Source organism: Brachyhypopomus gauderio, chromosome 1, assembly GCF_052324685.1.
Source record: "Brachyhypopomus gauderio isolate BG-103 chromosome 1, BGAUD_0.2, whole genome shotgun sequence".
In the NCBI taxonomy this organism is placed as follows: Eukaryota; Metazoa; Chordata; class Actinopteri; order Gymnotiformes; family Hypopomidae; genus Brachyhypopomus; species Brachyhypopomus gauderio.
Genome location: NC_135211.1, coordinates 17,723,876 through 17,745,373, shown reverse-complemented (window position 1 = coordinate 17,745,373; position 21,498 = coordinate 17,723,876). Strand labels below are relative to the sequence as shown.

General features: G+C 47.1%; 1 protein-coding gene across 5 annotated transcripts; it reads left to right on the top strand.

The window, feature by feature from the left end:
- The first annotated feature begins 2,011 nt into the window (after window positions 1-2,011).
- esrp2 (epithelial splicing regulatory protein 2) lies at window positions 2,012-19,200 on the top strand. 5 transcript variants are annotated; one of them, XM_077000070.1, is made up of 17 exons: window positions 2,012-2,169; window positions 2,334-2,486; window positions 2,975-3,103; window positions 9,266-9,379; window positions 9,815-9,929; window positions 10,113-10,208; window positions 11,022-11,076; window positions 11,182-11,292; window positions 11,401-11,533; window positions 11,822-11,864; window positions 12,524-12,825; window positions 13,038-13,268; window positions 13,762-13,960; window positions 15,200-15,404; window positions 15,507-15,675; window positions 17,224-17,325; window positions 17,898-18,035. In XM_077000070.1, exons 2-16 carry the CDS (start codon window positions 2,355-2,357, stop codon window positions 17,308-17,310), a joined length of 2,121 nt encoding a protein of 706 aa, XP_076856185.1. In that variant the 5' UTR covers window positions 2,012-2,169; window positions 2,334-2,354; the 3' UTR covers window positions 17,311-17,325; window positions 17,898-18,035. The 5 variants fall into 5 exon arrangements, 3 of the variants coding, with proteins under 3 accessions (XP_076856185.1, XP_076856179.1, XP_076856198.1); XR_013130026.1 differs by lacking the exon at window positions 2,012-2,169 and adding an exon at window positions 16,230-16,251 and having other exon boundaries at window positions 2,176-2,486; window positions 17,898-17,934; XR_013130025.1 differs by lacking the exon at window positions 2,012-2,169 and having other exon boundaries at window positions 2,176-2,486; window positions 16,230-17,325; window positions 17,898-17,944.
- The last annotated feature ends 2,298 nt before the right edge of the window (window positions 19,201-21,498 follow it).

The following is a 21,498-nucleotide window of genomic DNA, read 5'->3' as shown; positions in this document are numbered from 1 at the left end:
ATATGTGGGTGTGTGTTGGGTGCATGTTGGGTGTGTGAGGGTGTGTGTGGGTGTGTTGGGTGTGGGAGCATGTTGTGTGTGTGAGGGTGTGGATGTGTGTTGGGTGTGTGTTCATGCTGGCATGGGAAAATGCCACAGCAGCTCTTTCTGAGTCTGTGCACGTTTGTATTCTGCCAAGGCTTCCTCAGCTGTCTGGCATGTCAGCATTTCCAGTAGAGTCTTCTGTCTGTATTGCAACATGAATGCATGCACAGGCTCAATGAGGAGTGAGAAAAGAGGAACAGCACACTTCTCTGGACAACATGTCCAATGTTACCATGGTTTTGTTTAGTTCCAAATCAAATGTGTCATTATAATTCCAAAGAAGCGTGTCTAATTTTCATTGCGTATAACTGCAGCGATAATATGAATATTCATGGTTCTTTTTCACTAGTATGACTGAACAACCGTGCTACAGTAGTGTTAATACATCATACCTGGACTTTGGGCCAGTGATATGAACAAGGACTTATTGCTTATTGCTGACTATTACTATTAAAAAATATAGTTGGTGATCATGAGGTTAGAGCACAACCACTGAATATTTTAATCTTTTAAAATCCAGAACATGAATTTTCCAAATTCATATACAAATATTTGAGTGACAGCAGTGGTAGCAAAATAATCCACTCAATCCTAAAAAGAAAGAACATTTTCAAAATAATTGTGTGGTATAAAAGTGGCGGTATTATTAGCAGTGGCAGTATTATTATGCATTAAGTATATACTAAGCATATGTCAGGCCAAGGTCAGTGTTTTGTGGTCAGTGTATGTTCTGCATGCCTGGAGTTTCTCTCTCTCTCTCTCTCTCTCTCTCTCTCTCTCGACAGCATCAGCCATCTGACACATATGAAGCAAAGAAAGACATTTCAACCCTGATTAATCATCATGACCCACTGGGTTTAGTTTCCACATTGTAAGAATGCTTATTAGACAAGAAATAATAGAATTTCTCTGCAAAACATTTGCAAAACCTCGTCTAGGGTACACCGCAGACAGCGCAATGATTGGGACACGCATGTAAGTTCTTAAGAGTTAATCCATCCCATAGCCACCATTTACTTAACAAGAGAAAAAATATTCAAAATGTACCACTGACTGTGTGGAATCATCAAATTATCAATAAGCGGTAATAGTTCAGAAATAATTTTGCGCTACACATGTGTGGTGTTGGGACCTATAGAAATCTGCAACGACCATGAACGTTTTGGAGCCTTAAGCCATCTTTAAAAACCTGCGGTTAGTTCATTCCCTAAGAATGAGGAAGTCAGTATAGGTATCGAGTATGTGTGATTAGTCACTACAAAATAAGTGTTTTTGCAGATCCGTCAGTTTTGTTAAACTGCAGCAACTGCTAATTTGTCTTGTATAGTCATTTAAGAGCGCAGCAACTGTCATTTGCAAAAGGAAGAGAGAGAGAGAGAGAGAGAGAGAGAGAGAGAGAGAGAGCCACAGACAGACAGACAGACAGATAGGGAGACAGACAGACACAACTTGCACCTGTGTGTTCGACACAGCAGAACAGGATTTCAATCTTATATTATTTAAGAGTATTAGAAAGTGAGAACATTACAGCAACAAATACTGTTATTGTTTTTAAACTCCGTAATACGTTGTAATGAGTTATGCAAAAATTATCATGACAGGAATTTTATTCGTTTCGACTGTTTTAATAAACGCTTTCCATATTCGCTATTTCGCGGCCTAATTATAAATTATTTTTGTTATATAACTATCAGCGCGTTTTCATATTTATTTATTTTTAACCTCCAACCACTCGAAAAAATGAAGGTGGCAGTATTTATTGTAAAGGTGAGCAAAGAAAGGAAAATGGATTCTTATCTGTGGCGACTTCCTGCGCTCATAACAGACCAATCATATTGGGTTACATAGGTGTTGTGCTATTTTGCCCCTCCCTCACCTTTTGGAATCAGCCAATCGAAACTCTCCCCTGGGAGATTGACTCCTGGTTGGGAGGCCGAACGAAATCCAGGTAACCAAGAAAAAAAGAAAGCGAGGAAGCCTTGAGGGCGCGTTATGGGGTTAGCGTGAGAGAGACGAGGAGTTTTCACCCTTCATTACCAGTCAAACCAGTAACTCTGGATAAAGAACACTCAAGTACCGCAACAGGTAGAGCCTTCGGCCGTGTCTGTCGTGTCCTTCTCTTGAAATAATCTTCTTTCCTACTTCGTCTACCATTAGAGAATTTCCAGACCTTTTGTTTGCTTCTCTTGTCACTTGGAGAAAGGTGAACCGCCTGTTACTTTTTATTTGATCTTTGCTTTTAATTGTAGTTTTTACCCTTGTGGTCCCTGATGGCTTCGCACAGTGATACTCTGGTGGTGTTCTTTGGGGCAACAGCTGGTGCAAATGGGGGTAAACTGGGTTCGGATGAGAGGGAAATAATTCTGTTGGTGTGGCAAATTGTGGATCTACGGGATAAAAAGGTATGGAGCTTCTCACTCGTAAGGTTTCTCTCTCAACCACGTACAGGACAAACGCTTATTGTAGGTACAGTTATGCTTACTTGAAAACGGACATTTATCAACAAGGTACGCTTTCGAATTTGAAATCGGCCTCTTGACTTCATAGCCCATTTACGTGAGTCTTTTCAATTTATTTGTCGTTTTTGCTATTAAACGTACGTAGAAGTCTCTTTAAATAAAGCAGAGTGGAGAAAGCGTGCCTTTTGTGGTAATGTCAGCGCCATGAGGTCAGTCACCCTGCCAGGAGTCGGACTGCTGTACAACTATACACTTAATTCACAAGAGTTTTCTCATGAGGGCGATATCTGAACATGGCCGGGTGTGTTGGTGGGACTCGGCCCGTTTATGGCCGGTGTTTATCTCACGGACGCCTAGGCTGCGTCTCGTCGTGACAGAAAAATTCAGCGACTGTTTGCAGCAAGCCATGAAAACGCCGTTCTTCTTAACAGGTGGGGAAACTTCAGCAGCGTTTGGTAAAACCCGACACGTTGGAACTAACGGACCAGTGCGAGGAGGACACGGGCTTGACCCTGGAAGAGCTCAGCAAGGCAGAACCTTTGGACACGGTTCTTCAACAGGTGACCCTTATTGTTTGTCCTAATTGTCAGAGGCCCACATTGCAGCCAGCCAGCCTCCCTGTGGTTCAGATATGCAGGAGAGCCTTATGAGGCCTTCCATGTAGTCACTACTTCTGCACTGAAGTTTGTCATAGATAAGAACTGTTTAATCAGTCTTATACACAAGTGGCAGTCTTGAGGGGGCAGGGCCTCCCGGTGTCAGACCAGACATTTATTTTATCCCTCATATCGCGCATGTGCAGCTTCATGGTGGTTGTAGTTTTGTCTGAACCGACTGTTGCATGTCGAGTCTGAACACCGCGGCAGGCTGGTCCTTAGCTGCCATGGCGAGCTGCAGGTTGGGTCATGTCTCAGTCTGGAGCGCTCTGCTGACACCTGGAAGCCGGAATGTTTACCTACGAACGCACCTCCCTGGAAGCTCTAAATGTCACTGGCTTTGAGGGTGGGGGACAGGAGCGTGGTGGTGTCCAGGCAGACGAGCAAGCCAAGCGGTCGGAGCAGAGGCACGGTGACGCCGGCGTTTCCCGATCAGGCTTGTTTTATTAACTAGGATGTGGAGATTTTCTGTTTCCCCCCCCCACTACAGTGTGTCTGTGTGTTTTGACAAAAGGCACATCTTGCCAAACGTGTTTCTCAACCTTGCAGCAGGGAGAATTTGTTTGCACTCAGCAGACCTCTCCCAACCCCCCATCTATTTCATAATTGAAACCCTGTCATTACCAACCCCGCACAGAGAGATCTGCTTTGGAGATTAGGCTCGCAGCCCAACCGAAGGGCTTTCAGGTTGGAGCAGGCTTCAGGATGTGGCCACTGATAGTTTTTCTGGAGTACTGGACTATCTGGAGGTGCGCAGGGATTCATGAGCACGGGTCCATGCTGACCAGTCGTGTTTGTCTGTGCTTCAGAAGTCCGTTAAGTTAACAAAAGTCCAGTACTTTATTGGGCGATTTGTTAGTGAGTTTCTGCTTCATGCATAGTGTGTATATGCCTCTCCCCCACCTGAGCACTAGATAAGGTACAGGATTTTCAGGCATGTTGTCCAGCCTCAGAGGTGTAGATGTGTTGTGGTAGTGAAGTCTGAAGTGTCTAAGGAACAAAAATCCCGTCTCCACTTTACCAGCCCTCCAAACTACGGGATGTTGACGACCAGAACGTCTATACTTAATAATTAATTAACGTCCTGTAGTTTAATAATAAAAAAAAAACTCTTTTGCATGTTTTGGGACAGATTAGTGGTAGCTCAGCTAGACTCATGTGACTTCAAATGCAGTCTATCACCAGAGGCCCCAGTAACGATTAACCAGTAAAATCAATTTCTCCTTGAAAACCTCAACAAGGGAAATACTTTCTCTTGCGTTTGGGCTTTTCGGGCTCGTGTTTATCCTGGCTGACTTACTTCAGGCTTTGGGACCTAAACTGCACCTCCACCTCCTGAACAGATCCTACTTAAACAATGTGTGATCTGAGAACAGGTTGTGTTTGCCTGTTGGTCAGTTATTGATCTGTAATGAGGGTCGTCAGTAGTGCAGCCCAGACCGTCTCCCAGAGCTCCTCACCATGCCGTGATCCCACGTGACCCCTGATTCATCTGTGGACATCCATATATGCTGCAATTATGGATAATAAACTCCTATGCATAAAATGATTCATAAAAATAGTCACTAATGGTGAATGGAAGCCTTTCATGCAGTGCCCTGCTAACCCTCAGGCAGTACTAGCACTGTTAGCAGCTGTACTATTCCTTCAGTAAAAGCATGGTAAATAAAGTGCCTCTTCTGTCTTGTTTTCTCAGAGGATTATGATGGCTTACAAAACCAAATTTTAACCAAGTATATTATTATTATTATATGTAAAATATATATAAAAACATGAAGACTCCTGAGAGAAATGCCCACTGTGGGGATATTTCAGAAATTAGGCAATCCATGGTTACTTGCCTTCATGACTTCATGCACTAGTGCTGTAGGTGTATGTGCTCGTGACCTGCAGGTGAGCGTGAACTCCCAGTGCTGCGTGTGCTTCTCACCAAGCGCTGGTGCTGCTGCTCTCTCTGGGCTAAATGTTGCTGCAGATCTGGAGGGTTTGCACTTTGTGCCTGATTCAGTAGGTTTGCACCTGCCTCTGGATGCTCTGTGTGTGTGTGCACATGCGTGCTCGTGCTGTGTGTGCGCGTGCGTATGCATGTATGTGCATGTGCACAATAGAAAGATAGTCGTTTTTCTGGAGAAGTGAGAAGTAAGCCGCTGAGTGAGTGAGGGTGCGTGAGACGGAGCTGATTGACTGGTCCTGCTGTAGGCTGGTAGCAGCATGTTTGCTTGTGTGTGACTGGCCTGCACTGCTCCGTGCAGACGGGCGTTTCTACCAGGGAGAGGCAGCAGGGGGGTAAAAGGGCCTCACACTTGTGTCCAAACCCTGACACACCAGACATGTTTACAGTATCTGGAAAACAAAGGCAAAAGTCAAATAATCCAGACTTTTTGTTAGTGGTGTAGACATTAGTTCAGTATTCCAGATTAGTTCTGGATTAAAAGGCAGAGGAAATTGGCTCTGCTGGTTCTGGTTAGCCAGGCAGTTTCACAGCTTAAAGTGCAGCAGGATACCTGCAGGGTTTGAAGCCAGTTCTCCATGCTGAGGGTTTTGTTTTTGTCTGTAATAACGTAATCAATGTAATTATGGAAGCCTTGCTGTCATTTCTTATTAAGAAAAATTCAAGTTGTGAATTGGACAGATATGCTCAGGCTATCTTTGCTTATTGCCTTTTTTGGTTGGTGTTTTTACATGGAAATAGAGAATCCATGAACCGATTCTCACACCAATGTAAGCTCTGTAGAGATGAATAAACCTACTCTCTTGAGGAATGTAGTAGTAGTAGTTGTAAGGTGGTTTGAGTGCACCTGGCTGTTTAAAGTATTCTGAAGCTATCGCTGCTTCTCCCTCTACTGTGACTCCCTCACCTCGTTCTTTGAAACACTCAAGCGCATAATAGTTCAGACGAAAGGCTAATCAGGAACTGAAGAGCCATCCCACCAATCGTGTGATGCACGCAACACACACAAGCAGACTGTCGAGTCATCAAGTAGTCCCAGGATCCCCAGTCTTTCACCCACCACTCTCCAGTGACCTATCAGAAATGTCCTTCCCTTTATGTGTTGTAATGGAAAGGCACGTGGTTAAGCAGAATTAATGATCCCTGCCCTTTGCCTCAGTGTAAGATCTGTTTTGTCGTTAGTGTTGGCTCAGAGGTAAGGGTGTGTCTCACGTTTCTCCAAAGAGTTGTGGGACAGGAGTTAATCCTGCTTCTGATTTGCTCAGGGCGGAGTTGAATGTCTGTGACACGCGGACACCGCGCCGGCCTGGACAGGCGTCTTCTGTTGTCACACACCCTTTACTTAAGAGCTTAGACGCAGATGTGACGGGAACGACTTGGTGTGTCCCGCACATCACCTGATGGCGGGTATACCGGTCATTAAGGTCATTGCGAGTAGTTGCAGGCTTAACTGGATGGATGTGCTCTTAGGCTATGGTTAGACAGATAATCAGACTTTTCATATGTCTGATAATTGTCTAATCTTTGGCTTGAGGCATGAACACTTTGAAGCCAGGTCTCTGCAACTTGGAGTAGGATTATTGGAGTGTTGCTGTTTTGTGCCCCCCGCTCCCTCATTAATGACAGGCTTGTTTGAACGTGTTGGTCCAATCAGGTTTCAAGATTATTTCAGCCCACTGCCTGCACGTCTCTGGCATTGATGTGTTGTGAAATGTGGCTCTTTGTCATGTGGTGGTCAGAGCTGTTGGGCCCACGTGTTGTGCTGCCCTGTGTTCTGACTCCCAGCGACCCGTGTAGTCTGTCGGATGATGACTGGTACAGGACGGCTGAATCCAGTCTGGCGTTTGGAGTCCCATCCTGGTGCTCTCGTGACCAGTGCAAGATGTGTTTATGTGGCGTGTCCCTTTAGGTCATCAGTCACGATGATTTTAGTGCACGCATTAGTCACGTCAGACCTGACTCATCTCAGTAGTCTCTATCTTCAGCCTGACAGGGTGGGGTACATAAGGACGTCTCCAGGAGAGGAACACGTCTGGCACTCCCATGCAGTCAGCTGACTGCCACTCACCGTCCCTTCTGGTGGTGTGTGTTTTGAGATGTTTTCAAACTCTGTTGAAGCTCTGTTGCTCAGTGATCCGAGCGGTGGCCAGTAAGGCTTCATGTTGTTGGGTTGTCCGCTCCATCCACCTTCTGACTTTTATTTTGACAGTAACTATAGCGTTTGATGGCTAGAGCAGCTGAAGTGTTTGTGCTCGAATATTTTCATAAAGGCTGCATGAAGGAAGAATTGGTGAGCCAGCGAGGAATATTATTGCTCTTCATTTCCATGCCTGTGCCTCATTTGGTTAGTAACGGCTGCTAAGTGTGATAGTGGTGTGTGTGTGTGTGTGTGTGTGTCCCTGAGTGTGTGCTCACATCTGTACGCATGTCCGTCTGTCCATCCGTGTGTGCGCGTGCATCTCTGTGACCTGTTTGAACACGCATGTTCAGGTGCAGATTCTCACCCCTTTTGGCCTCTGGCCGTGTTGAATGGCTTCAGTTCTGTATGGCTGCCACACTAGCAGGAAGGGGACTGTGGGTTATCTGTTCTGTACAGTGATCTGTACACATTATTATGTTCATATTTGTGCTCATCTCCCTTACACTGAAGGCATCATAAAAGGCTCATGGAGTCTTCCCCAAATTTGACTTAATCACACTGATTGACGACATGTTATTGGCTGGATTAACCTGTTTTTCAGTTCTGGTTTGCTCTCGCGCACACACACACACACACACACACACACACGCGCACATATACACACTACTACCAGCCCCCCGGGGCTTCATCTCAATTGAAGGCCACAGTGATTTAAAGCTTTGTGAATGTAGAATACTGGCAGCAAAAACCAGTTTTGTCTGCTGCCACATCATGGTGTCTCGCTCTGTCCTGCACTCCCCCTGTAGCGGTGACTCTCTGAATCATGGTCCTGACGCGTCTGTGCTCTGTAATGGCTGCTGTTGCTAGTCTAGCGCTGATGTGTTGTGGTAGCCACATTACACTGAGCATGAGCCCCACAAGAGTTATGGAGGATAAGACACGTTTGACTTGCGTGTGGAGCTATACACACCAGTACACGGCGACTGGTTATACAGGCTCTCCTCAGAGAGGGTGCAGCCCTGATTTTATATTTGTGTTAACTTCATTTAGTGTTGGAATCATGTTTTCTCAGATCTTTGTTACATTAACCATCACAATTTTGGAGCAACTCCAAAAAATTTTTTTATATATATAATTTATCTTAAGAAGATCTATCAAGTCTACTAAGCAGTGATGATGAAGCAGTGTTGATGCATTTACTCTCATTTGAGCCCAGCGCTCCTGCCCCTGAGCCCAGCGTGGCTGCGTGGCCAGACGTCACTGGCTGCTGTGTGGGGGAGGACTGGTAGTGGGTGTGAGATGTGACCTCGTGTAGTCATGACAGGCGTGTGGCCAGAGGCGTCAATTCCAGGTTCAGAAAGTAAGTCCTCACCAGGATTTTGCTCAGGCTTCCAGGATTGTGTTGATTCCACTAATTTTACCTGGATTGCACTAATTAGAAAATCTAGCAAGCTTGAGCAAAATCCTGGTGAGGACTTTTACTTTCTGAACCTGGAATTGACACCTCTGTGTGTGGCACACGTTGCTTCACTGCCATGGTGCACTGCTTCCTCCCTCATGGTGTTTGATGAATTAATAAAAATTTCGTGTCCAGATCGGTCTTCAACCCTGTCAAAACGTCTCTCGTTTGCTGGGAGCTGTGACCCTTGGTCCATGATCCTTAACGTGGTCTTGTTGAAGTGGAACCTGTTGGGTTCCCCCTGTTTCTTTTGTGTATTTTTGAGCTTTCAGTGGAGTCTGCAGGTGAAGTTCTTCATTTCTGGGCCATTATTGCCAGCAGTCAAAGTCCGACCTCAAAAATCGGCTCTGAATGAATTTAGCATGGGGGATGTGATGTCGGGCTTTTAGAAACATTTTCCCAGCGTTCACTTACTCTGTTTGTCTTCCTCTTGCACCTGGCTGATGTGTTTGCTGAGTTAATGTAATCTTTATTTTCCCTCTTCCCTTCCCCCACCACTGTGCATGTGTGGTGTAGTTCCAGCAGGCGGTGTCTGTGGAGCTAAAAGCTCTGGGCAGGAGCTCCTATACACTGTGTGTGGACGGACCCCTACTCCTCCGACAGGCCCTCCACCCTGAGGCCTCCAAGAAGGTGAGCATCCCACGTGAGGGACCTGTTCTACATCCAAAACCCCTATGAATAAACCGGCACGTCAAGATACGTCAGCCTTGAACACGGCTCTCTCTGGACAGCCTTTTGTGTGCACCTATCTGGTCAGTGCATTTAGAGTCGGTGGAAGGCAGATGGTCTCTCCTCTCCAGCTGTGCACCTACACGGTACATAATGATGGGACTGCTGGGTGTATATTGGGCAGAGTTCTGCAGCTGCATGTGTGGTCTTGTTGAAGATCTGTAACACAAGCTGCAATGGCTCATGGCCTTTTAAAAACACATCTGCCACCTTCTCTAGTCATGGAGATAAACCACTGTAGTAGGGGGCCGTGTTCCTAGGCAGTGGAAGGTGGTTTCTCCCTGTTGGGTTTTAAGTTGTCCTGAGAATTGTTTTCTCCTCTTTGTGTCCTTTTAGAATCTGGTCCTGCCGGAGTGTTTCTACTCGTTTGTGGATTTGAAAAGGGAATTTCACAAATGCTGTCCCAACTCCGGCCCCGTGAAGGACCTCACTCTGCCCTCCATGGAGGAATGTATCCTTTCTCTTAGTGTCAGGACGCTTGGTACATTTATAAAGTTGCTTATTTTAACATGCGTAGATAGAAACATTAGGAACAATTGTCTACAAGGTCATTGTGGTGGTTAAAAATGAAGTTTAAATATAGAAGTGTGTGTGTGTACACATCTGCCATTTGTCCTTAAAGCGGTGTCCACAGACGCGTGTCTCCCCGCGCTAGGCGAGCAGAGGCCTGGCCTGAGGGAGGTGAAGACCATGGTCCTTCTGCTTCTCCACATCCTGGCTGAGCCATACAGTCAGTGCATCCGCTTGTTCCAACTGTCTTCTCCTGGTACCTCACTGCCTGGAGCTCACCTGTTGTGTGTGTGTGTGTGTGTAGGTCCATCAGAAGTGCACACGCCTCTCTGAATGAAGACGCGTTACACCATATACTGTAGTTCTGTTAAGAACAACACCGTTTTGTAGAAGGTTCTCACTCGCACTTGGCTGTGTGTGTGCACTGCACTGTGAGTGACCGCAACACTAGGCAGACGGCATGTATCGGCTCACAGAGACTTTAATACAGGTGCTTTGAAAGCAGCAGACCTAAACTGACAGCTGAAACCACAATGGTAGTGGGACAGGTGGATAGGAGGCTGGGGTGGTGCACACACCTGTGAGTTTCACCATACTTCACTGAATACTTCACCAGTGTTTCAAAACCTTACACAGAAAAAAACACACAACCTGTGACCTCCTCTCGCTCTCTCTCGTGTGTGTGCAAATTATACACACATACATACATACGTGCGTGTGTGTCTGTGTGTGTCTGTGTGTGTCTGTGTGTGTCTGTGTGTGTGTGTGTGTGTGTGTGTGTGTATATATATATATATATATATATATATATATATATATATATATGTATATATATATATATATATATATATATATATATATATATATATATATATATATATATATATATATATATATATATATATATATGTTATATATATATATGTGCAATATACTTACTATAGATTACCAGTAGTTATTTATTGTAAAAGGCCCATGTCGTCTATAATGAGTTTTTGAATACACTTAGTAATGCTTGTCCTTTTCTGTCCAGATCACAAATTGTCGACGTTTGAGACAGTAAAATACAAGTTTGAATCAGGAGCCTGGTGAGTAACTCCTTAAGCGTCAGAATGGTTGCTCTTCTGGAATGGCCTGACACACCTGGGTTAAAAGCAGCTGCCTGTCTCTCTGCTTGTCTGTGTCGCCTGCAGCAGTAAGACAGAACCTGTGGACAGTGAGACAGTCATCAGAGCCAGAGGGTTGCCATGGCAGTCATCAGACCAGGACATTGCTCGTTTCTTCAAGGGACTCAACATTGCAAAGTAAGATGATCTCTTGAGCGCCCCCTATCTGTCAGACTTTTTTTTTTGCTTTTCAACCTCAGTGCATTTGAAACTGTGTGTGTGTGTGTGTGTGTGTGTGTGTGTCAGAGGTGGTGTGGCACTGTGTCTCAACGCTCAGGGGCGTCGTAACGGAGAGGCTCTGGTGCGCTTTGTGGACTCTGAGCACAGAGACATGGCGCTGGAGCGCCACAGACACCACATGGGCAGCAGGTACATCGAGGTGAGCTGTCCTGCCCCCTGACCACGCCCCTTGCCCCGCCCCCCAGACCTGCCTGGCTCACTGGAACCAGGGCGACCATGGGTGTGGTCCACACTGGTTGGTAGAACTGGGTTTATGTCTAAGCAATATCGCTCTCATCATTTTAAAAAGGCCACGACCTTGGGTTGACCTCTGTATAATTCGAGTCTTAGTAGTGAGTGCTGTCAAATTATGAATTTTGTTTTTCATCTCCTGTTAAAAAAACCTGTCGTCTCCTGTGTCCTGTTAAAGTTTTCCCTCCCATTACAGGTGTACAAAGCCACTGGTGAGGAGTTCCTGAAGATTGCGGGAGGTGAGTGGTCACGTGGAAGCATTCAATTACAGATGAATGTAGAGACACGCACAGAGTTCCTCCTGTCATAACGTGTGAGAGGGAGGGAGAGTAGGCACTCTCTTCCCCTCCTGGGCTGAATGAAAGGCTCTTTGTGAGCTACGTCCCTGTGCTGACTGGCGTGAAGCTGCTTGAGGGGAAACTCTACTCTTGGCCCCCCCCACCTGTGTCTGGGCCTAAGGGACATCTGCCTCCCCAGAGCCCGACCGCGACCAGCGGCCACTGAAAGGACATCACTGCCCTCTCACACGCAGCGTGTCGAGACACTGGCTGCTTGTGTTATTCCTCTCTCTCCCTCAGTTACACCAGCAGGTGCATTTATTTTTTGTATGTTTGTTTCCTAGGAGACTTTGAACAGATCGGTATGTTTTGTCGCACATTCACAATAAGAGGGGAGGCCTCTGTCCCTCGGCCCCAGACGTGGGGGGGGGGTGTAGATCCAGGGAATTAACACCTTAAATAAGTGTTTACTGCCCAAAGTAGCATCAGTCCTATCCTCCTCCATGTTCTCTAAACCTTTTAACGTTCCACATTTTGGCGAACGATAAGTCTGCGTCACGCGCGAGGGCCCCCAGGTCTCCTCCAGCAGTGAGCCGTTATCATGTTGCTCCCCTGCACAGGTACATCCAACGAGGTGGCTCAGTTCCTGTCCAAGGAGAACCAGGTGATCATCCGCATGCGTGGCCTGCCCTTCACCGCCACGCACCAGGACGTGCTGGGCTTCCTGGGCCCCGACAGCCCCGTGACGGATGGGGCCGAGGGCCTGCTCTTCGTCAAGTACCCGGACGGGCGGCCCACGGGCGACGCCTTTGTGCTGTTTGCCTGTGAGGAGTATGCCCAGCACGCCCTGAAGAAGCACAAACACATCCTGGGGAAGAGGTACATCGAGCTGTTCCGCAGCACCGCAGCGGAGGTCCAGCAGGTAGGCAGGCTGACCGTGGGTCGTGGTTCTGACCTATAGTATACCACAACCCACACATTGTCTTATGAATGTGTCGGTCACTCTGGATAATTCTCTGCCAGACTCATGAGATCGGAAGGTTTCATATCACTCGGGTTTGTTAGTAGAGTAAAGCTGAGCTGTATGGCGTGACAGTTTGTAGATGTCTGAGCTCTTTCTCTGGTGTTCCTCAGGTTCTGAACCGCTACATGTCCACCCCTCTCATCTCCACGCTGCCCCCTCCCCCCATGGTCCCCATGCCCGTCCTGGCCACACCGCCCTTCATGAGTGCAGGCAGCAGCCGTGACTGTGTGCGTCTGCGTGGCCTGCCCTACGCCGCTGCCATCGAGGACATCCTGGAGTTCATGGGAGAACACACTATAGACATCAAACCACATGGCGTCCACATGGTGCTCAACCAGCAGGTGAGAATTCTGGCCACCCCGGGCCACCGTCCATGGTCGTGTCTTAGCAGATACTCTGTGTATATTGTTCTTTGATATTGATGTTCTGTGCTACATCACATATTTCATGTCTAGTTATTGGCTACTAGGTTACATTTCAAATGTAATAATTGGTACTTAACGATCACTTAACGAGGCTGGTTTTCTCAAAAGTCCAGCTGATTGCTGTGTACTTGTGCGAGGCTAGACGCGTTCAGGTTTAGTCAGTACACGTATTGCACAGTGTCCCCCTACATATGTCCTTCCCATGACCTATCTGAATATATAGCCTTTTAGTTGATGTGAGGTGGATTACAGGAGTATCAGGCCTTTATCATGCCAAGTTGTGGTGTTAAATAACACTGATCTTGACTCCTAATCCCTGATGAGGACAAAAGATAATGTTTGGAAAATGGTAGTGGTTCATAGATCCGCACTAACCCCTGTGACCTGACCTGTGATGTTCACCTCTAAGGGTCGGCCGTCCGGTGACGCCTTCATCCAGATGAAGTCGGCGGATCGTGCGTTCATGGTTGCCCAGAAGTGTCATAAGAAGATGATGAAGGATCGCTACGTGGAGGTGTTCCAGTGTTCTACTGAAGAGATGAGCTTTGTGCTGATGGGCGGGACGCTGAACCGCAGTGGCCTGTCTCCGCCCCCCTGCAAGCTGCCCTGTATGTTCTGTAGCCCACATCTCACCCCCCCCCCCCCCCCCCCCTCCCCTAACCAAGCTTGCCAGGAGAGCATTAGTGCAGCTTTGAAATGCTGTGGCTGCCTCCCCTTGCTGACGGACAGAGATGTGGCAGAGAATGCTACCTGTCCAAGACCACACCCACATTTCAGAGAATGCTACCTGTCCAGGACCACACCCACATTTCACACAATTTTTGGACATCGAGATTAGGGGATGATGGGATACACAAAAGGATTATTTGCAGCTGGTCAGGATTCATTAATGGGATTAGTTTGATTGTTTGTGGTAACTGGCTGGTAGTTTGCTGCGATTACTGGAGTTGTGAATGTATTCTGTGACATTTCTGGTTGAGGCTCATCTGTGTGAGTAACACGTGGACACGTGGGTTTCAACTCAAATACAAAAGCTGAAAAAAGCCAGAGTGCATAGTTATTTTTATTCTGCTTCACAGTCAAAATAGCAAGATGTGATGTGCACGGTGTTTATTTTGGACTGGTGAGCGTGTGGTCTGGGGAGTAGCAGTGTCCTGTCCCAGCAGGGAGGGGCAGCCTGTCTGAAGGTGTGATGGTGTCCAGCGTGACCAGAGCCGTCATGCTCCTCACTCGTGTCTGCAGCGGGTTTCAAGGTCAGATTTGGGCATGTATTGCTGAGAGCTGTGTGAGTAGCTCAGGTGGAGAGGTAGGAAGCTTTGGCTTGGAGAGCCGGTGATGTAGGTGGGCACCATCACGCCCTGTCTGCATGCTGACTGGACCTGTCTGCCTGACCTTGGCTTCAGAATGGGTCTTTCTGCATGTAGGTCACAGCAGACGTGAGCGTAGAGGCTGTCTCTGGGCCAACTGGGTCAAAGTGTACAGTGTGTGTCATTCAGAAATGCTGTAAGTGTGTGTGTGTGTGTGTGTGGTGTACACAGCCCCTTCCTGTATTACACTGTGTGTGTTTAGTCTTTTTTGACCTCCTGAAGGACGGTTAGTTCTAGGAAACCCTGCTGTTTCCACATGCACTATTTTGAACTGAAGCAGGTCTAACGCCTTCACCACCCTGGGCAGTATGGGTGGTTTTTTTCCCCCATCTGAGGACGTCAGACCTGATTTGGTTGATGCACTTTGCATTGCAGAGATGGTGTGTGTGTGCGCGCACGGGCACGCATGAATACGTGTCTGTGTGTGCGTGTGTCATTGTTTACCCTCATCGTCTCCATTTTCCCCGCCCTCTCCCACAGGCCTCTCACCTCCGACCTACGCAGCGTTTCCTGCCCCAGCAGCCCTGCTCTCCACCGAGGCAGCCCTCTTTCAGCCCCCCCTGCTGGCTACCCCGAGAACACCGCAGCCCCCGACACACAGCCCCGCCCCCACCCTGACCTACTACGCCCCCCAGCCTCAACTCTACATGAACATGAACATGAACTACACCGCCTACTACCCCAGGTACCAGCCCCACGCCCCGCCCACACCCGTCCTGCCACTGCACCCTGTTTATTCTCTCATTTGGGCAATTCTGAGTGATTTGCATCTCTCAATGTCCTCAAGTCCTCCAGTGTCTCCCTCCACGATGAGCTACTTTGCGGCTCCTCCGGGCTCCATGGCCACCCAGCCCGCCCCTCCAGTGCTGTCTCCGCACGGGGCCCTGGTGCGCATGCAGGGTCTGCCCTACAACGCCGGGGTCAAGGACATCCTCAGCTTCTTCCAGGGCTACCAGGTGAGGCTCCGGAGATGAACGCCACCGCACACGCGCGACGAGCCGGTTATGTGGTTATCCTCTCGAGATAAAACCACTCACTGTGCATTCTGCATCTCGTATTAATATCACATGAATATTTATATATGTATAGTATGCATGTTTAACATTTTCAGCAGAGGTTATAAAGTAGATGTGATGCTGTCCTGTCCTGAGATTTGTTGCAAGGGTTGAATGTTGCTCATATACACTGAATCTTTCATGTTTTCCTCCAGTCTGAAAAGACTTTTAGCGTGAACTCCTGTGTCTGTACTTCATTCTGACACACACACAGTACATTTATTAGCCCTCCAGACAGTATTGGTTAATGATTCTCTATGTGGTAAATAACGTGTGGTTGTGGTGGTGAGCACCTGGATTTGCATGTAGCAGTAACACAGGTGTTTGCCCCTGTAAGTGGAGGTGTGTGAGGGTGTGTCAATCTCTTCCTTTTGTATGGATCACAGTGTCATTAATATTGTTGCATTGCTCTGTGCATTTTTGCCCCTCCTTCTCCTTATTGGCTGACACCTGAGTGGGAGGAGACTTCAACACATGGTATGAACTTCAGCAGCTATGGGTAGAGGAAGGGAGGATGGATGGATGGATGGGTGGAGGAAAGGGGGAGAGAAGTGAGTGGATGGATCTGGACATTGGACATGGGTCTTTGTGCTGTTTCTTATCCCAGTAGGGTGTTGGTAAATGGTCCAGATGTTTCACTCTCACTCCATTTCCTGTTTACTCCAACGTGAAGAGTTAAGGGGTGTGTGTGTGTGTGTGTGTGTGTGTGTGTGTGTACTCTAACTGACAGCAGCACCACAGAGTGTATGCTAGTGGGAGAAGCTGAATTCAGCTGTGACTGCTGAACCACTGAAACACAACCCCACCCAGTCACCTTCTTATTGTGCTTTGTGTGTGCGTGTTGGGAAAAGTGGTTTGTCTTGGTGTGTTTTATTTATTTATAAACTTCCCCTCAGTACTGCACTATGTGTCTCGGCTAAATGTGGAGTAGGGTACCTGAACATTTGAGTGGGGTTTTTTTTGTGTGACATTTTGGATGGAATTTGTGTGATGCTTTTGTGTGTGTTTGTGTGTGCATGTCTTTGTAGAAGTAGCTGGGATGGTCTTGCTGTGCTCTGGTGGACTGGATTAAGGGTGTTCACATCCACACCCTTTTCCAGGACCTGCTGTGTGACTTTAAGGGCGTGTCTGTGTGCTCCAATTAATCCTTTCCCTCTCAAACAGCATTGCAAGGACTAACTGCTTGTGGCACAATGGCTACTTAACCATGTATTAAAGTGCCTTTATTTTCATTAGGTAGCTATACACATTATCTAAAATTTCTTATAGTCTTAAATGAATCTTGGTTTTAAAATAGCTTTTTTTTTTCCTCCTAATGCTGAAATGTTGTGGGAAAACTAAAGCATCAGTGATGAGGACCTTTTCAACTGCAGACCCCGGTCAGACTTGGGGGTTTGTGTGTGTTTGTGTGCGTGTGTGTATATGTGACTGTGGCCTGTTGTGCTACAGTATGCTTCTGAAGACTACCCCAGTGTGGTGGGAGTGAGTGATCAGACCCGCGCTCTGGTCCAGCCCAAGGAGTGGCTTTGCCTGTAGGTGGCGCTCCTCCAGGTAAGGCCCCGCATGGCTCTGTGCCCATCGTGAACAGTTACTTCCTTCCCTGTCGCCGCCCCCCCAGCACCAGCCTGGCCAATCGCATCCTATTCTGATTCCCCCTCCCCCTTTTCTTTCATTCTATCATGAAAATGAATCGTCTTTTCTGTTTGAATAGCATCCTCCTCTTCGGGCTCTCTGGTTTGACTAATAATGTCTTGATGCGTTTTTGAGTTGGTCTTCTTCAGGCAGTGACTTCATGTTCCTGTTCTTTTCCCCTCACTGCAGGAGATGTATTTTGCTTTCCTGTCCTAGGAGTCCTAACAAACCCCTCCTCCTGGTGCCCTCACTAACCCAGACTGCTTGTGTTCTGTAGGGGACCTCATTAACTGTGTGCCCTTCTGATCTGGCTCAGCATGATCGGAGTGGAAATGATTGCAATTCAAATACAAATCTGTATTTGGTCAAATCTTTATTAATAACAAAGGGGCGGTTTAATTTGTAAATAAGAAATGCTGGGTAGGTGATCTCTCTCCCCTCTCTCTCTCTCCGTGTGTGTGTGTGTGTGTGTGTGTGTTCCCTTGCTGCAGCTCCAGGCGGACTCTGTCCTGGTCTTGTACAACCTGAGTGGCCAGCGTAGTGGGGAGGCCCTGGTGACCTTCCCCAGTGAGGAGGCAGCGCGGCGGGCTGTAGCCGAGCGCTCCAGCCTCCCACTGTCCGGTCACCCCGTCCGCCTGATGTGCTGTGAATGACCAAAACCACCGACCGCAGGAAACCGGCCGCTTCAAGTGAACAGCCTCCGCACTTCACCCAAACACCCTCCCCGTGCTTCCCCTGACCAGCTGACCCACTGGCTAACTTTGCTCCACTACTACAGTGCTACTACTGTTGGAGATCCAGCATGGAGACACATGAACTGTGTGTGTGTTCATATATAAACCCACATCCCTGCAGACCCGTGCTCCAGGGCCTCCTGGGAGAACGTCAGTATGTCACAGCCAGGAAACGCTATGCATACTTGGCTGTGATGCAGTGTGCTGACCAGCCCTTAGGTCTTTGTACTTCTGGAGGGTTTGTGAGGCCCTCCTCTGACACGTCTGTGGAGTCACCAGCCCTTACGCTCAAGCTTTTCCTGTGGGCCCAATGCCATAAGTATACACTGTGTTTTTGATGTGTACACTGTGCAATATCCAAACGCTATCCATGCCTTGGTCTGGACGATAGGTGCGTGCATGCCACTGAACGCCATCTGGATGTGCAGACGGTCTATTCTAAGCCACTACTGAATGTACAGTGAGATTGTTCAAAGCTATGCTTAAAAGAACTTGAGTATGTAGTAAACTTGCTGCTTTATAGGATTTAAAGAAATGTTTTGTTTTTCTTGGTGGCAGGTGTCTTGCACTATAGACCCCAAGATCTCTAAATACTTACTGTATAATCACCAGTCAGCCAAAGGTGTCCCTGAATAGCTCAGACCAAATCTCAGTTTAATTCAAATCCAGAAGGGAGCCATTTTATTTAAAGCGAAAAAATAAGTCGCTGACGTTTTTTCTGATCTGCATGCATTCCTTTTTGATCTTTTCTTATGGTTTCCCACTGAATCTACCACTGAAGAGGCATTTGCTCCTCGTAGTACGAGGCCTTTTTTGTCAGGGTAGTTGCTTGAACACTAAGTACTGTGAGTGAACAGCTAAGATTAGGGCCCTTGTGTTGCCATCACTGCATTACCCAGAGTGCAATACCAGCGGAACAAAGGCAACTAAATGGGCGTTTAGGTTCGTTGTTTTTTTTTTTTTTCTCATTTCGTCTTTTTATTTTTTAAGAAGTGTGAAACTTGTATGAATTTAGAGCTTTATGTGATGTATAAACAATAAAATATTACTTCGAATTGTTTCAGATGTAACTGCTTTTTCTGTCTGTGTCTGAAGTTAAGAGCACTCAACGCTTCTGCGGTCTTTAGTTAAAGATACTGCCTATTGTCATGGTAACCCTCATGTCAAGCTAGTCTGGCCTCCATCCATACATCCATCCACCCATTGTCCTCTGTTTATCCGGGTTTGACTCACGGGGGCAGTAGCCTAAGCAACGAGGTCCAAGTTTCCCTCTCCCCTGCCACCTGTTCTATCTCTTCGGGGGGGTGCCGCGGCGTTCCCAGGACAGCCAAGAGATATAATCTCTCCTGTGTCTTCCCAGGGGTCTCCTCCCAGTTGCATATGCCCGGAGCAGGTGACATCAGGACCAGATGCCTGAACCACCTCAACTGGCTCCTGTATGTGGAGGAGCAGGGACTATAGTCCCGGATGACCGTACACGTACCCTATCTTTAATGGAGAGCCCAGACACCCTTTGGAGAAAACTCATTTCATCCGCCTGTATTCGTGACCTCATTCTTTCGGTAACTATCCAGAGCTCGTGACCTTGGAACGTAGATTGACCAGTAAATCAAGAGCTTTGCCTTTTGACTCTGCTCTCTCTCCACCACAATGGTCCGGTACAGCGTCTGCAACACTGAAGCCACCTCACCGATCTGCCTGTCAAGAACCCAAGATACTTTAACTACTCCACTTGAGACAAGCACTCATTCCTGACCCAGAGAGGGCACTCCACCCTTGTCCGACTCCGTACCATGGTCTCAGTTTTAGAGGTGCTGGTTCTCATCCCGGCCGTCTTGCACTTTGCTGCAAACTGATCTAACGAGAGCTGTAGGCCTCGTCCAGATGATGCAAATGGGACCACGTCATCCACAAAAAGGAGACGTGGAATCCTGAGGCCACCAAACCGAACCCCCTCCTCAACTTGGCTAGGCCGAGAAATTCTATCCATAAAAGCTATGAACACAATCTGTGATGAAGGGCAGCCTTGGTGGAGTCCAACTCCCACCAGAAACCAGTCTGACTTGCTGCCAGCCATTCGAAGAAATCCCTGCTCCGTTTGTACAGAGACTGGATATCCCCTAGTGGTGGGCCCCGTGGGCAGTCATGGCCTAGTGGTTAGGGAACTGGTCTTGTGATCGGAGGGTCGTGGGTTTGATTCCCAGACCTGAAGCCATGACTGAGGTGACCCTGAGCAAGGCCCTTAACCTTCAATTGCTCACTTGTATAAAAATGAGATAAAAATGTAAGTCGCTCTGGATAAGGGTGTCAGCCATAAATGTAAAAATGTAAATGTAAAATCTATACGTCTAATCATTGAGACTGTGTGCATGTACATACGATGAGCTTTTAGCAAACGCTTTGACCCACGTATCTTAACCAGCACTGTAGATCAGACCAGGACAACACATCCATTACACAGCGTGAACTAGGATTTTAACACATAATGGAGTTTTCACTGGATCTGTACTGGGTGGAATCGCAAACGACGTCATCGGTTGATGAACGAATATTGTGAAAATTGTCGAGTGTCGAGAACTTTACCTAGACTTCTAAGAACATGTTGCGTTGCACTGGAAGGCCCCTGTGCTCCCCTCCCTCTGACTAGAGCAGGAACTCAGAATGCTTACACAAGTATTTCATCACACTGATGCTAATATTGGGTTTGTCACCATGGAAATGAAGTCATCTTTTAGATTGACCAAGATGTTTGCTTTTGTTATTTATTATTTTAAAAAGTTGTTTCGAACACCAGTGAATTGAAGGTTCTAGACAGCATTCTCCCGTCAATTTTAAGACCTCTGCTGTTTATAAACTGAGTTTTTGCTATTGTTAATTTTATACTCTGGACAAAGACCAAAATAAATAAAAATAGGCATATCCCATTAGACCATGTTGAGGAATTATATGTATGCTTTGGTTTACCTGTAAGTAACATAATTGTCATATTGTGAGAATATATGTAGAAGCATGGCCGGAGTGGGCCACTTTTTCAGCCCGGGAGTTTCATGCGCAAATCCGGCCCAAAATTATTTTTCCATCCCAATCGGCCCAAACTAGAGATTGACAAGAGCCGGCCCATCGGGAATCCTCCCGAATCTCCCGATTAGCCACTCCGGCTCTGTGTAGAAGGCATTGTCTGAAACTTAGGCTAATTATTATATCAGAGAAGGTTTACACTTCTGCTAATTGGTTACTACGGATTTTGAATGAAGCATGAACTGTGGAAAAACAGACTCATTTAAAGACGAGGTCTGATACAGTTTAATGTATGAAAGGGCAGAGAGTATTACGTTGTAGGACGTCTCCAGCTCCCTCT

Coding starts and splice junctions, on each gene's coding strand:
- esrp2 (XM_077000083.1), top strand. CDS start 2,355: ATGGCTTCGCACAGTGATACTCTGGTGGTGTTCTTTGGGGCAACAGCT. Junction 9,930..10,112: donor TCTGCCCTCCATGGAGGAAT/GTATCCTTTCTC, acceptor CGGTGTCCACAG/ACGCGTGTCTCCCCGCGCTA. Junction 15,676..17,897: donor GCTTCTTCCAGGGCTACCAG/GTGAGGCTCCGG, acceptor CCCTTGCTGCAG/CTCCAGGCGGACTCTGTCCT.